The sequence below is a fragment of the Aphelocoma coerulescens genome, chromosome 24 (genome assembly GCF_041296385.1).
Source record: "Aphelocoma coerulescens isolate FSJ_1873_10779 chromosome 24, UR_Acoe_1.0, whole genome shotgun sequence".
Lineage (NCBI taxonomy): Eukaryota > Metazoa > Chordata > Aves > Passeriformes > Corvidae > Aphelocoma > Aphelocoma coerulescens.
In genome coordinates this window covers 3,190,541-3,207,119 of record NC_091037.1, presented here as the reverse complement: position 1 = coordinate 3,207,119, position 16,579 = coordinate 3,190,541, and the positions used below count along the sequence as shown (strand labels likewise).

Genomic DNA, 16,579 nt, shown 5'->3' with positions numbered 1-16,579 from the left:
TTCCTTGTTTTCTCTCATAAAGTTGTTTTTTTTTTCCCTTTTTCTGAAGACTTCCAAAGTACACAACCTCCCTGAAAGTCAATTGCTCCCAAAAGAAGGTCTTTCTGTAGGTTTTGACCCAGCTCCATCTCCTATCCCAGCTGCAGCTCCTTTTCTTTTGAGGTGAAGCCAAAGCTGCTGAAATTCTTGTCAGCGCTGGAGGTTGAAGATTTTCTGACCCAGAGGAAGGGTTGGGGTTGGTGGGGACACTTCACCTCCAGTTTCCTGTCCAGGGCAACACAAGGGGGTCTTTCTGGAGCCAAGATTTCTCTCCCACTGCTGGTGATCCACTCTTGTCTCCTCCAAATCACTCCTTCCTTCCAAGGTGGTGAAGCCTCTTGGTCTGAGTTCAGTTTTCAGAGGCGTTATTTTGTAAGGCGGGCATTTTAAGGCACAAAATCTACCTCTTAAGAGGAAAAACTTGCAAATTAGCTCCTTTTAATCACAGCTCTGTTCTGGTGAGCTGCACTTTTCCCTTGCCTGTAGCTCTCTGCTTCTCCAAACAACCCCCCCAGCGCCTGCAGAAAGGGAATTGAAATGTGCTTGGCAGCTCCGTTCTGCAAAGCCTCGATAATTTTTTGTCATCGATCCAAAATATCTTATGCCAGTTCACCGACGTGAGGTCACCCTAATTTCATCCCAGGGCTGCTGGTAGAGTTTTTTTGGTGTGTGTGTGTCCTGACTGTCCTCACCCCCTTCCCAGCTCGTTTTGTTGGAGGTTCAATCACTGCGTGAGGTAGCTCCGTCCTCGGCGTGTGTTGTGATCTGGGAATTTGGTGGCTAATTACTGCAAAAGGAGGCTGCACATCCTGCCCTGGGACACCCCTGACCAGCCTGCAAGAAAAACAGGCTCCTCTTTAGAGTGTCTCCCTAGAAAACGCTCAGTTAGCAGAAAATACCTGTCTGGAAGAGAGACTGTGCTGCTTTTCACAAAAAACCCCCCTGTGTGATTTTTGCTCCGAGCAGAGCTTGGGGTGACACTGAACCTTGTACAGCGTGGCTTCAACATCCCCCAAAATCTCGCCAGGAGGATGAAATTTTCTTTTCTCTTCCCTTTCTGGTCACGTTTTACCACTGGAGTTACTCAGCGAATTAATAGGTATAGAAATGCAAAGCTCTTTTCTTATTACACGCCATCGATCTGATTGCAGTGTCATTAATTGAAAGACTCGGGAAATGTGATGGATGGTTCAGTTCAGGATTCCACATTCGTTTTGGCATAGCCCTGCAGGAGAAAAGCTGCATGAAGCTGATTGAAGGGCTCTTTTTGTCTGACATGAATTATTCTTTCATTGTCAAACCTTGTAACAGCATTCAGACATAGGGAGATTTACAATGTGAAATCCTAAATGGGGTCTATTCTTAAAATAAAATTAGAAAAAAAGAGAGAGCTTTATCTTGCAACGTTGAAAATAGCAATGCTTAAAAAAAAAAACAACCCACAACTATTCCTCCAAATTAAATATCTTCTGCAAAACCCAAGGGGCTGATGTTTCTCACTTAATTTTAAATTATTCCGATGGTGAGGCCTTAAATGAATAAAACAATTGCTTTAATCACATAACAGTTGTCAACATTTTTATTACATTCAAATATATTTGTTTGTCTGAGAGGGTTTGTTTGTTCTCCCCACTGCTGTCATTTCCCCAGCAGAACGATTTGTCCGATTAGCTGGGAATCCTGCTTGTCCTGTAAAATTACACGAGGCTTGCTTTTCTCTTTGGGGAAAACCTAGGTGGACGCTGCTGAAATGTTTATTTAAGGAAATCATTCCGCATTTTAGAAAACATTTAAAAAAAAAAACCCCACCAGCGCTGTGTGCTGACAAGATTTCAGCTTTTCCCAGCTGCTGGCTGCAGGCAGATCTTATCAAACGAGCTTTGGTGGGGTTTGTTTTTGTTTTTTTTTTTTTTTTTGCCGTTGATCCCGGGCAGTTCTGTGGTTTAAATTCTGTGGGTTCTTTTGTCTGTATAAAAATCCGTGCCAGGCTCTGAGGGTTGGGAGATGCAACCATTCAAAAGCAGCAGAGAGGAGCAGCCCCGCTTCTCTTTACGCCCCCAGATCGCCGCGCGAAGTTGATGAAGAGTTTGGAATGCCAAGCAGCCACCCAACTTGTAGCCTCATTTAAGAATAAAACACTGAAATAACATTATCCGAGATGGGAATCGATGTCATGCCTGTTACAAATGCTGGAGCTGGGAGAATAGCGAGATTACACAGAGCAGGCAGATTAGATGAAGAAGAGTATTCGATTACATTACATCTGATTAGTGGTGTCTATTCATCTGTGTGGGGCTTTTTTTTTTTTCCCCTTTAAAGAAAGCTGGCTTATTTTATGGGAATGGGGTGTTTTTGAGAAAGCTGGAAGAACTGGATGTATAACAGTGCTGGAAATAGGCAGCTTTCTGTTTTAATCACCTTCCTCCCTCAGCTCCTTTCCCATCCCCGGATCTGCGTGCCCAAGTGTTTTAGCAGGCAGAAAACCACAGGAATGACCTTTTTTTTTTTTTTTTTTTTTTTTTTTACTATTATTTAACTGCTTTTCACCCCCAGCAAGGCATCGAGTGATCACTCTCTTCCTGACCCCCTAAACAAATGCCCCTTCCCACCTGAGCTGGACATTTGCAGGCAGCGAGACGGGCCCGATAAACGAGATGAGCAATTCCCATTAAAGTGGGGGAACAGCCTTTTTTTCCCCGAGACTGAGGAATAAACGGCATTGATGGGAAATGTTGTCCTCATCCCCCGCCCCCTCCCCCTGCCTATCTGCATGGAATACCCTCCCGAACGTGGATTTTTAAGGTCTCATTGTTCGGCGAAAGGGCTGAGATTATTTTTGTAGGGTTTTTTTGGGGGAGGGTTTTCCCTGCCCCGGCAGCGGGGACGGTCCTGCCGGGGCTGCAGAGCCCGGCCACTGCAGGTGCTGCTCCTCACCCTGGGCAGCTCCTGCTCTCCTGCAATTCCCAGCAGCGAAGTTTGGGAATGGAGCTGCCTGGCGGGTCAGAGCACAACACCCACCGAGCAGCGGGGTTTTTCCAGCCCCTTCTTGCTTTATTTTCAGGCTCAGCTCTGGGATGCTCCCACCCAGGGCTTCTCGGGGCAAAGCCGGGCTGTTCCTGCAGCTCTCCTTTAATCTTGAGCACCTTCTGTGTCGTTAGCAGCTCCAACCTTCCAGCCACTGGCTGTTCCTAAAAGGTGAGGGAGCTGGGGAGGGGTTGCTTTCATTAGTTATTTGAAATTGAAGATGATTTAATTTAATTTTTTTTTTTTTCCTTTATGCTGTCTCAAGCTAAATAAACTCAGTTCCTCCGAGCCCAAAAGCAGCACGGATATTTTGCCTTTGGTGTCACTAATTAGCCTCCCACGGACGCTGAGATCAGGGGAAAGGGAGCTAACGAGAGGGTTTGTGCAGCCTTGCAGGACTCTGAGCATATTGTACGGGGGGGGGGGGATGATGGGGGGAAGAAATGCTTATTCTCAGCCCCAAACTCTGTGAAACCGCTTCATTTTCGGAGTTCCCCGCACTCCGAAATGCGGGCTGGATAATTTCTGCAAATTAAATTAGAGTTTGGAGCCCGTGGCCGCTCTGATCAAATCTGTGTAAATAACATTGTCCCCAGCCTGTGTTGTCACCTCTGAAATGCTCTCTGGATCGCAGCCTAGCTCTGTCTTTTCTTGTGGTGGAGTCAGGGTGGTGCTGGATTTCGGAGCTTTTTGCATTTTATTGCTTTTGATTTTGTTCAGGGTTGGGTTTTGGTTTTTTTTTTTTTTTTTTTTAATTTAAATTTTTTTAAGGTTTTTTTTTTTTTTAAGTCCGTTTTGACTCTGACAGTTTTTAAAGGTGAGGCTCATTTTTGTGAGGTTAAGAAGAAGGAGAGAGTAAAAGGTACCGTATCTTTCTTCTTAATTGTTTGGCTTAAGTCTAAAACATCTGAAAAACACCCTTAAAATGATCTTAGAAGTAACAGTCGCTTAATTAATAAAAAATAGTAACAGATTTAGCTTACCCTCTTTATGGACTTAACTTCAGGAAATTAGGCATCCACTCTGTCTCCTCTGCAATAATCAGTTTCTTATCTAACAGATATGAAACGACCAAATACATCTTACATCGTTTGCATCCTTTAACTCAGGAACAATTGCTCCAAAAAAATGGAAGCACTGCTACAGCTCAGAGCATCTTTTACTTTAAACCCTTTAAGTCCCCTGTTTATTCCCATCCCAGCTCAGCTTAATTTCCTTTTATTGTGTCGTTGGGCTGAAAATATACAGTGCCATGCCTAATTGTGCTGCTGTTCCACATTAATAACCTGGAACTTTGCATCCCAGCGAGCGAGGAGCACTGAAAAAAGGCAGAAACAGATGCAATTATTTGTTGGTGGCTAAGTTACTGTACGTGACCCAGGTGCTGGAGGACTATTTGCATGTGTTTCTCACCTTTGTTCACCCAGACACATGGGGATCTCGAGCTATTGCTGACTAATTGATAGTTGTAGTAACTGCTATAGGCTCCTTAGATTAGAAATGCATGCAGACGTGTGTCTTGATTCAAACATTAAGGAACACACACACTCTCACTTACTTACATGGGCAGAAAGTCTTCATACTATTAGAGGTGTGTGATGGAGATAGCAGGACATAAAACAGAAGAGAGAGAGACACAGGGAGAGAGAGAGAGAGACAGAGACAGAGAGATGGCATGCAGCATATATACCCCTACAAATAGTTCTAAAATGCGTTTGCAAATGCAGAAGTCTTCAGAACCATCCAACAGTTCAGCACAACCCTTTTTATCTCTTCTCTGCGGGACGTCTCCATCCAGATTACTCGAAAAAAGCGGAAAAGGTGAGAGCTCTGCCATCTTAGCTCTGAATTCATCTGATTTCCCTTTTTTTTTTTTTTTTTTTTTTATCCCCCCCCCTCTCCCTTGTATTCCTCATGCCATTGTCCATTCTTATGATGGCAGCCGCCCTTGCTCTTGAATGCAAGTGTCACAGCGGGAGCAAAAAGGGTTCAGGGCTGCATTGTCAAAGCCATGGTTGCCTATTGTTTCTTAGCCTTTCACTGCTCTGCTTTTCCGAGCCTCTTTCCCTATCAGTGGCCCCTGTCAAGGGGAGGAGTAGGGAGAAAATTGCAAGAGTTAGTCGTCCTTTTTATTGCACACTGTTATGATAAACAGCCCCAGCAATACATCCCACAAAATTAGGAATTATAACGACGGGACGGGGGGAAAAAGAAATTTCTTTGTAGGTTTGCGTTTGGCGCTGCCCTTATGTCAAAAGCTTGGTTTTCTTAGGAAAGACTTTTGTATTGGTGTTTTTTTGCCCAGCAAAAAATAGAGGCAGCTGCAAAGTGAACAGTGAGCTATTTAGCCACAAGGTAAAAATTTCCTGTTGCTATTTGGATACTGATGCTTTTCAATTTTAAAGGTGTGTGTGGGGGGGGAGGAAGCATGACTGAAAGCGTTTCTCTAGCTGTCCATTCATTCATCCATCCATCCATCTCTATTTTATGTTTTAAAGCAATTGAAAACGGGTTTTAAAAGAGGCCAGGGAGGCTGTTTGCAAATTGGTTTTATTTGGGAAAAAAATCTCTCAGTGCAGAATGAGGTTTGTGTTTCAGCTGATTGAATCTTGTGCTGGGAGATGAAGGGGGGATGAGTGTCCTGCTCGTGCCTGAAAGTGCTGCTTTGTCAGGGCACCTCCAAGTAAAATCTTGTCACAATTTCTTCCTTTGGTGGAGGGGGGAAAAAAAATTAATCTAGACAGGAGTTTACTTGACATTTAAGCGTGTGTTTGATTGTCTTGTGTGCACAGGCCAGCTCTGCCCGTGCTCAAAACTTCAGGGAGGTTACAAAGTCATGGCCTCAAAAGTTTCTTTTGTTTTACTGCATTTGAGATGAAATTGCTGAGAGGAGAAAATGATTTCTAAAATGGGGCTGCCCAGAAGAGTGCAAACGTATTTATGTGTTCAAGTCGTAAATATTCTACTCATTTCACTTCCAGTATTTTTTCTTTTCTTGCCTTAAAAACAAAATCTAACAAAGTGAGAGAGAAGCAAATGCAATTTGGTTTGTGCTTTTAACTCTTCCTGTAAATTTGAGCATCATCCTTTCAATCCTTAAATTTATCCTTACTGCCCTGAGTGTGCAGGATATTTAACAGTCTGGGGCTTTAATTTTTGCAAGCCTATTCTGATGTTATTTTGGCTGAGCTGGTACATGATCAGGAATTATTAAAAGCAAACACTGCAGACCGAATATGTGCTGCTTGAGGCTGAATATCTGAGCCATTGCAAATGTCTCGTGCTATTTTATCATGTCTAATAACACCAGGCAGAGTGATGGAAATATGGTTTAAGTCTTAAAGAAACGTGCAGAGAAATACTCCTCAAACTGCTGGGTCCTTGGGCTCTTGTTTTTTGGTTATATTTCAGAATATCGAGCTGGCCGAGCCTCCCAGATGAGAGGTTTTGGTGGGAATTTAGAAAGGGGGCCAGATATTTCACCTGGATTCCCTCTTAACTCTCAGGATGCCGAAATAGAAGTGATTTGAGGAGCAAATTCTCCCAGCACATCCTGCAGACAACTCGCTTTGCCTTTTCTCCCCCGTGCTGGTGCTTTTTACCCACGTTTATTGTCCTGCACCGCCAAGTTCTAGGTCAAGTATGTGCCTGTTCGGAAGATCTTTAGGTTTGAAACTTTTTTTTTTTTTGAAGAAATGATGAAAGAACTCTGGCCTTGTTTTAAATCAAGCTCTGAATGCAGCCGAGGCCACCCTGGGAGCACAATGTTTAATTTCCATTCGACATCTGCCTTATATTTACCATTGCAGCCCGGGGTCTGCGTGGAAGGAGCACTTATCGTTGATAAAAAGTTTGGCATCTCTTTTGTCAGAGGTTGTAATTTCTGTTCTCTCAATCTGGACTGTCATTTTGTAAAATCTTTTGTCACTGGAGCTGAGTGGAAAACCTGGAATGTGCAAGAGATTGAAGAAATGGAGGAAGAGGATTCAAATGTGTAGAGCAATTCTGGTCGCTTCACTCTCTGAGACAGATGGTGCCTAATCCTGATTTTTCCTTATTCCAGTGTAAATTCCGAGCTGTCCCGCTGAATCCACGGCTGAATACTGATGAATCAGGATCAGGCCTGGCTCATTTCTTTGCTTTTTGAGGCTGTGGGTTTATCTGGCAGAGCTTTCTGCATGCACAGCTCTGGTTTTCCACTCCTGGTGAGAGATGCCCACTGAGTGACTCCTCCACACGGGGTAAACCCCGAGTCCCACTCCTCACTCCTCCTCTGGCAGTGCCAGCACTCTGACCTTCCAGAATCTGGGAATAAATATTTGAGTAACTTGAGGTGTTTTCTTTAGGTAGGTCTGGGTGGGGAGATCTTAGAGCTGGGGGGGTGGAAATTGGTGTGTCTGGACACTCCAGAGAGGCAGGGGAATGTGGTGGTGGTGGCTGAGATGTCAGGTTTGGCAGGGGGGGAAAAAGAAGTTTATTCAGAGTAAAGGCAGAAACATTTGGCCCCACAGATGAATTTTGCTGCAAAAAAGGGTGATTCAGGGGGAGAGGTGTTCTAGCCTGAACTGTTTCAGGTGGAGAAGGGAAAACTTCACTCTGTGTTTAATTTTTTAAAATTAATTTTACCTCCGTGTTAATCAAAACAACTTGTGTTCATGTTGCTTTTAATGTGAGAATATAAAAATGAATTTTCCCCCAGATTCTGTTCTGTTATCTGAAGTTGAAGTACTCTGTGTGGTGTCAGCTCAAGCCCCAGGCACCTATTTCACTTTTCCTCGTGGGATTTCAGTGAGCAACCCTTACAGTTCTGTTCTACAAAGAAATAAACATCTCTCCTTTTTTTCTTTTCCCTCTCACAGGAGTAACTTCAGTGGGAATTACTCATGAACAAAAGAAAGGATCACCCGGATTCTTCTGGAGCTGGGAGTCAGGGCCAGAAATCTCCAGGAAAGGCACAAGAAGAGGATCTCACCTCTCCAGAGGCTCCATCACACCTGGAGGTTCAGGCAAGTACCATTTCCTCTGCTTGGAGCTTCACTGGTGAGTCCTTACAAGTTCTCACACACAGAAATTGCATCAGTGAAGTTTTATCTCATTAAAATGTGATGAGGGTTTGGTGCATTAATCAGGGTTCTTGTACCCTGCCAGTGACCACTGCACACCCACAGAGGGTTTGGAGAGTCCAAAATGCAACAAGAGCTACCCCAGTGAGTTGTGCCAGGAAAAGCTGAACCCTTGGATTATGAACCTTTTACAAATCCCAAATCCATATCCTGTTACCACTTTAAATCACTGGATAGGCAACCCTCTGCCTTTCCAGGCTTTTTGGGTTTTTCAAACCCCCAGAGCTGAACCACTGCAATGAATTTTGTGTCCAGGTGGGCTCTGCATGCCATGGGCAGCACCCTCCCAGGGGATTCTCACTGCCTTCCTTATTCTTGTTTATGGAATTTATCACTTGATAGGAGCAAAGCTTGACAGGTAGAAAAGAGATTCTTTTCAAGTGGAAGAGCCTGAAATAAGGCATGGAAGAACTTCTTCTCTTCCTCTGGGAAAAGCCTGCTTGGAGAGACTCATCCAGGCATGGGAAGCTGCAGGGGAAGTGTGGAGTGAAAGACCAGGCAGGCAATTATTCTCCTAATGGGTGAGATGATGTTGGCTTTCAGGAAATCAGGGCAAATGTGTGGTTAACTCGGTGTGCTGGAAAGGTTCTGAGGGCAGGGACAGCCCCTGATCTGATGGGAACTGTCACAGCATCAGCTGGATGTTGCTTGAGGTGCAGGGAGAGAGGCAGGTGGAAGTTCTTGTGTGGGAATGTCAGGGATCTGTCCTGCTTGGGCTGGGCTTCGCTGAGGCTCAGGCAGTTGTGTGCTGGCAGATTTCACACCTGTTTATTCCAAACATGTGCCAGAGTTTAACCAAACCAGAACTTTGAAAGTGAAAACTTTCCTGTGACAATATTGGCAAGAAAGAGAAAAAAGAATGCTTTAGTGATTGTTGCTTTTGTTCTAACTCGGGTCAATTGCTCGATTTTGGTGTTGTGTCAGAAGTGCCTCGTGTGCTCAAGTCTGTCTTAATTCACATTTCAGAGCATCATTTCCCTTTGCCAAAAGGTGATTTGGGTGGGAAAACGATTTGTGGTACAACTCCAGTTTTATTTGTACACCTGCAATCTACTCTATTGCTTTCTTCAAGCTGTCCATGGAATTCCCACTTTTATTGACAGGAGTGCATTTTCCTGAACATTTCAACTGCTGGGCATGTCCTGAAAATTGTGGGCATTGTTTTGTTTCTTTACATTTACTTTGACTACAAAGGACTCAGTTACAGGTTTGAAAAGGGAATTTCACAGAGTTTCCACCTGTTCCTTTGGTTTTCCAACATTTTTGTCCATGATTTGAGAAGGGACACTTGTGTCTGGTGTAATCTTGTAGGGCCTGGTCTACTTTTTCCATTACTGAAGGACTTAGAGTCATTTAGAGAGGTTTAGATGGGATATTGGGAAGGAATTGTTCCCTGGGAGGGTGGGCAGGCCCTGGCACAGGGTGCCCAGAGCAGCTGGGGCTGCCCCTGGATCCCTGGAAGTGTCCAAGGCCAGGTTGGACAGGGCTTGGAGCAGCCTGGGACAGTGGGAGGTGTCCCTGCCCATGGGATGGGATGAGCTTTAGGGTCCCTTCCAACCTAAAGCATTCCATGATTTCTGCAAGGTGAAGAGGCCTGGTCAGGCCTTTATCAAAGTTAAAATAAGCTCTGCACTCTTGGTAGTTTTTCCATCCTTCCCAGCTTTTCATGCTCTTGTCCAGCCTTCCTCCTGTTGTGTGTGGCAAACCCACACAGGAATGAGATTAAGAAGTCCCAAATAATATTTGGGGTAGGATCAGCTGAGGCAGCCCTGACCACAGGCAGGACCAAGCCCCTGAGCAATGTGCCAGTGCTGTCTCGAAGTGCTGACAGTTGTCAGTCATGTTCTTCTCCCTCCAGAATTCACCCCAGGCTTTGTTTCTGGTTCTCTCCCCCCCCCGTTCTGCTGTTGATAATCACCCTGATTTCCATCTCTGGTTCATATTCCTGCCTGTGCACAGAAAATCCTGCCAGTTTTCTGCCAAGTCACCACCTTTTCAACATGCAAATCCCTCTTAACACCTCCTTTCTTCAGTATTGACCACATGAAATGATTTATTCTTCTCAAATATCTGGATATTTGTCAGGGCTGTGCAGAGATGAGCCAGCTCTGAATGAACTGTGTGGTATTTTCACTGTAACCATGGTTCTTTCTCCTCATTTCTGGTTTTGTTGTGAAATAAGCTTGAGTTAAGGCATCATGTCAAGTGATTTTAGTTATTCTTGGGATGCCTTTGTGAATTCTGTCTAAATAATGGGTGATTAAAACAAAAAAAATTAAATGGATTCAGGTGCAAGCTGCAGCTCAGGAAAAAAACACCCAGTTGGTGTTAAAATTGAGGAATGGGGAGGGAAAATCAACTGCTGGTGGTGATTACCCAGAGCAACTGCTCTGGAGGGAGGTGACCCTGGAATTAGATGGTTTTTAAGGTTCTTTCCCACCTTTTAGTGATTCCATGAACACCAGTAGAGGATTCTCTCTTGCTGGAATCCCCAGGGTGGGTGAGGATTGGGATAAAACCCCAAATACTTTGGTTTGATCGCAGGAGGTTGCACCAGAGACCTCCTGAGATCCTTTCCCCCTTGATTTGGCTCAGAACCTTGGGTGGAGTCACAGAGCTGATTAAATAATTCTCTTTTTTCCTCTTTGGACAGTATTCCTGTATTTAAAGGTCCTGAAATCTGCAAATGTCACACTGCTGCTGTCTGCTTGTTTGATAAATATGCATTTTTCTATTTGCATATATTATCTTTCAGTAGGATTGCTTTCTTTTTAGTTACTGCTGGTGTTCCCGCTTTGAATTATTGGGCAGCACATAATAATAATAATAGTAATAGTAGTAATAAGAATAATGATATGGATATAAGAATATCAGGTAGAAGAAACGTTCTACCAAACCCTAAATGTCTCACAGACTCTCTGGTGTAGATCCTATAGGACAAGCTGTAGGTTTTGTGGCTCCTCCAGGAAGAAACTTCCCCAAACTTTCTCTTACCTCATCTATTTTAGCCATTCCTACTAAAATCCCAGCATCTGGAGCTGCAGAAAATGCCTTCTGCCCGTTTTTTTTTGGCTGGTGGGATTATTGCTCTCTTTCCACTCACAGTGATGGGGAAGAAGGGATCCCAGCATGAGGTTACATCTGTCAGGTTGTCGTTTTTGTTTATTTGTGACTTGTAGAAATCAGGCAACTCAATCTTGGCTCTTCAGCCTCTGCTTCTTGGTGCAAAATGCCCAGATTTGGCTTTCTGGGAGAATTCCACTATGCAGATATCACCCCTCTGAGGCTTCAGGAGCTTTAGGAAACAGCTCTGGATCATGGAACGTTTCTTCATTGTAAGAGCTGCCCTTAGAATATATTTATAACCTTTTTATTCTTTTTTTTTTATTATTATTTTTATTTTACACCTGTAGAAGCTGTGAGCAAGGGGAAAAGATCTGCCAGTGTTTAGCAGTGGATTCAGTCTCAGATAAAATCTGAGCCCTTAATTTAAAGCAAAAGCTGATGAGGAGTTTTTCACGAAGACATTTTTCTACTGCAAACCATAATAGCTCAGAGAGTTAAATCCTGGGAGAGGTTTTTTAGTATCTCCTTGCAAAGAAAAGGAGAAAGGGTTTGGTTTTGCTGAAGTTTTCAAAATTGCTGGCAGAAGCATGAATACTTGTGTGTCATCTCACGTGATTTAAAATGATCCCAGACCTTTGAAACTTTCCAGGGGTGACTCAATTTCTGTAGGTGAAGTGGGTGTAAAGGGGAAAATGGGACGAGGAGACAGAGAATGGAAGGAATTAGATGGAAGGCAGTAATTAATCCAGTTTATAGTTGAATTCAGTAATTAATAGAACCACGGGAAATAGAAGTAGCTGGAGCTTAGTGCTCAAAGCCACTGGTTGGTGGATGTTGCTTAATTTTGTGTTCCATGAGGTTACAGAGAAATCTAAACCTTTGTAAAGGATCCTTTGGGCCATCTGGTTTGGGGAGAGTGTTCAGAGCAGCTCAGACCAGGGGCTTGGTGACAAACCCTCGCTGTCCTGAGGCTGAAACTAAACTTGTTGTGGCTGCAGATGACAGGCTGAGCTTCCCAGAATTCTTGTTGTCCTTTCAGTGTGTGCTTCATCAGCCAGGCTGTGATTAATTGCAGCAGGGCTGCTTTTAATTTGAAACAGAATCACAGGCTGAGCTTTCCCTGGATGTACAGATCATACGTGAGCTGGCTGTGCTGATTTGGAAAAAATGCGTATTTTCCATACATAATATTCTATATTATAATTGTATAAATATATCTATCCAATATACCTATTTTTATCTATTCATCTATTTAATCAACACGTATTTCTCCATATAAATAAATATTTGCTCTCTGATTCAGCCATAATCTCACCAATGCTTCTGCACAAGTGTCTGTGCTGGTGTGGAAGGTTCAGCTGAAGTCACAGTTGCTCCTCCATGTGAGCTCAGCTGGTTGTGGGACCCACTGGAATGTGCCTGCTGTGTGTCCCCTTTGCCTGGCAGTGCTGCTGAGCTGGGTCCTGCCCTTTCCTGCAGCCACACAGAAACAGGAATTTGTAGCCTGTCTCTCCTCCAGCCTCCCCAGGGACCAGATTTGCTGCCTGGTGAGCTGGGTCTGGCCCCTGAGCTCAGCTCTGCGGGCTGGGGGGCTCTAAGGTGGTGGGAACAAACTGGAAATGGGTTTGTTGGGATGCTCGGAGCAGGACTGGTCTGAATGCAGAGGTTAATTGTGCCAGGTTAATTAGCTCTGTCCATGAAGCAGTGCTGAGCAGGGAGGGCACTGTCCCTCTGTGAGGTCACACCTTGGGTGCTGTGTCCAGTTCTGGGCCCTCACTGCAAACAGGACATGGAGGGGCTGGAGCATGTGCGGGGCAGGGAAGGGAGCTGGGAAGGGTCTGGAGCCCCAGGAGGGGCTGAGGGAGCTGGAAAGGGGCTCAGGCTGGAGCAGAGGAGGCTCAGGGGGGACCTTGTGGCTCTGCACAAGTCCCTGAGAGGAGGGGGCAGCCGGGGGGGTCGGGCTCTGCTCCCAGGGAACAGGGACAGGACAAGGGGAAACGGCCTCAGGCTGGGCCAGGGGAGGCTCAGGGTGGACAGCAGCAGGAATTTCCCCATGGAAAGGGCGCTCAGGCCTTGGCAGGGGCTGCCCAGGGAGGTTTGGAGTGCCCATCCCTGGAGGTGCCCAAGGAAAGCCTGGAGGTGGCACTCAGTGCTCTGGGCTGAGGACAAGGTGGGGATGGGGCACAGCTTGGACTGGATGATCTTGGAGGCCTTTTCCAACCTCAGTGATTCTGTGCATCACTGGAGTGGCCAAATCCCAGAGGAACTGGCTCTGTCCTGGCTCTTAGACTTGGAAGCTGCAGCTCAGGCTGGAAGGAACTGTTGGTTTAACTGTGGAGGTCCTGGGAGCAGCCCTGGGACAGCTGGACAAGGCAGCTACGACAAACCAACAAAATAAAATGCCCCGGGCTGCACACTTGGAGATAAAAAGCTTATGAACTCCTAAAATAATTTCATTCCTGTGACATTCCAGGCTGATTTTAGGAGGAGGTGACTTCAGGCATCTCCATGAATTAGTCCACCCTAAAGATGGGCATTGATTATGATGCTCACTGGGTTTATTACACAAGGAATAGAAACAATAACCCTAATTCTCATCTCTTGCTGCTTTGTCCCCCACTGTAACATCAGTTCAGTTCAGTGGGATGCTTCACCACCACAGGCTCTAGAACAGGGATATTACAGTGGCTGAAAAGCAATGTAGGATTTTATGGGAAATTATGGAATTACTGTAAGTTGTGAATCTGTTCTTGGTGATTTCTGTATGGATTTCAGTGAGGTCCAAAGCTTGGGGAGTGATTCTGTCTTTAGGAAAAGACTGACAGACACTGGCAGCATGTGCAAACGGGAAACACAGATGAGGAAATTTGTGTCAGGATCTCTGTCAGGTGCAATTTAAGCTGGGATGTTTAAACAGAATGAAATAGTTTGTGGGGAAAATTCATGACGGGAATGCTGGGCTGGATCCTGGGCTGGAAGCTGATTCAACAGCCAACATGCTGGTGGGAGTCTGTCAGGGAGCTCCAATGGATTTTTGGGTCAAACTCTTCCCAACCTGTGCATTATCCTGCCTTGGCTTATTGACAGTGGGGTTTTCACCCCAAACAAGAAGCTGCTGGCAGAACTCAGCTCCTAAACGGTACAAGGGGAGCTCCCTGGTGTAACCTCATTATTTTAAAACTCACCAAACTCTTGGTAATTCTTCTCAGCAAAGTGATCCCGGGTCTTGCATCGCTGTTGCTCCCAGCCTGTCTGAGCTGTGCCAGGAAAGGCCCTGTCAGGTCAACAGCTTTCATTTCCTATTGAGTTTTCCTCGAGACTTGAGTCACATTCTGGTTTAGTCTGAGGGAGCACTCACGGGAGGAGCTTCAGGAATACCTCAGCCTGTCCTCTGAGTGAGTGTGGCCCCGACAGATGGGGGTAATTCACTTAACTGCAATGATGAAGGACTTTCTTATTGTTTTATTGAGTTTACTGAGTGCAGTGAGCTCAGGGATGGGGCTGATTTGAGCAAAAGCCCCTGAGTACCACAAATACCCTTCGTTCCCCTTTAGTTTCTTCTCATGCTCTTCTGGTTCCCCTTGGCTCAGGATCTTCCATATTCTTCAGAATTAAGAATCAGCCTTGTTGATTTATTTATAGGTTAGTGCAGCCTGGTTTTAAAGTTGGAGAAGGAACCAAAAAAGTTGAATTTGCTCTTCATCAACTTGAATATCTCTTCCTTTGCTCTGATAACCAGAACAGGAGATGTGGATACAACATAATATTAAGGGTACAATTAATATTCTTATTTAAAAAACCAAACATTTTGACAAAAGCACTAGCTAATTGATAATTAGGCTATTTTGCAGTTATTTTATGGTTTAAAGTAGGGTAGAAATGTGCTTGTTGTTCCTTGGCCACGGTCTCAGCATTGATCCAGGAGCTCTGTGCTTGTTGCCAAGGGTTGGGATTGGAGCAGCTGGAATTTGGATGTGGTGGCACTGCAGTGTCCCTTCTCTGTGGCCACAGGTGAATTCCTGAGAGCAGCAATTTGGAAAAGAGATTCAGGAACCTGTCCTTAAAAATAACACAATGCTACAGCTCAGAAGACGGCATTATTTGGAGGCAATTCATTCCCATGGCTTTCAAAGTCTTTTAGTCTTTGCTGATGCTGAGCTTAGTAAATCACCCCCTAGCTGAGTAAATCACTCCCTGGCTGAGTAAACACCCCCTGGTTGTGCTTGGTGCCTTCTACACGTGTAGGACTAGAAATAAAAAAAGCCTTGGGTAGTTATGGGATGGGTCACAGGGACTGTGTGATCATTTTGCAGGTCCCATTCACTCCCTGTGGTGTGTTTTGTTCAGGCAGAGGTGAAAGGCTGGAGCCTTCCCTGTCTCAGTTCCTGGGTGTCTGCCCAGTCCTTCTGTTGTCCTGTTTTAATTTGGTTGGGAGCTCCTCCTGACGAGCTCTTCTCCATCCACAGTGTCCTGAGCTGGCTGTAAACTGGGATTTAGCCCAGCTTCAGGTGCCCAGTGGCAAAACCTTCAAGGTCAGTGGCTCAAAGTGGCACACGAAGCTCCTGCTGGACCCACTGACCACAGCAGAGCATCCATGAGCCACTTCGACTTTTCTCCAGGAACAAAAATATCAGTGACGATTTTAAGGACAAAAAGTCACCAAAATTCCTCTGCACAAAGAGCCCAGGGGAAGGAGAAGGCCCCTCTACCCTGGCACTGCTCACTTCCCACGTTGCTGCTCAGGGCTCAGGTACCTGCAGCCGCCGGAGGTGGAAAGAGCTGAGAAAACAAGCCCTGAAATGATATTTCCCTCTGCTTAAAAGGCAGAGAGAGGGGTTATCCATCCTGCCAGGCCTCCAAGTTGTCTGTATTTGCACATTTGAAGCGCCTTTATTTGCTGTGGTTGTTATTTTGGGTCGGTGCTGCCTTTTTGTATTTCCCCAGTGGTAATTCCTGGATAAATGGGAGGCACTGCAGCATCTGTGGGAACGAGCAGATCCTGGCTCCTGGTGGTGGCAGCAGCCTGACCATTGGTGGCCCTGAAGGGCCATTGGTGAACCTGAAGGGTTCTTTACCAGCATTCCTCGTGTGTTGGGGATGGGGGGGGAAAATTGGGCCCACAATATTATGTCACAAAATAGAAAACACCCGACCCTACAGCAGCTGTAATGGCATAATAGGATAAGTGCGAGGGAGAAGCAGTGGGGTATAATAGGTACTCAGCTGCTTCTGAGATGGGGCCTCTATATTTACCTGGATAGAAGAAAGCTGGGAAACTAGGCCAGCACAGGGGACAGAGTGACAGTGTGAGTGCTCCAGTGGGTGAA

At 45.3% G+C, this 16,579-nt stretch overlaps 1 protein-coding gene across 21 annotated transcripts in view; it reads left to right on the top strand.

Annotated features, from left to right (window-relative positions):
• Positions 1-16,579, top strand: part of LOC138098406 (uncharacterized) — a 167,649-nt gene that overhangs the window by 54,173 nt on the left and 96,897 nt on the right. For all 21 annotated transcript variants that reach the window (XM_068994959.1, XM_068994958.1, XM_068994963.1 and 18 more), the window contains one exon: positions 7,923-8,069. In XM_068994959.1, the coding sequence (XP_068851060.1) occupies positions 7,947-8,069 (123 nt within the window). In that variant the 5' untranslated portion in view covers positions 7,923-7,946. The remainder of the gene's footprint in view (positions 1-7,922; positions 8,070-16,579) is intronic.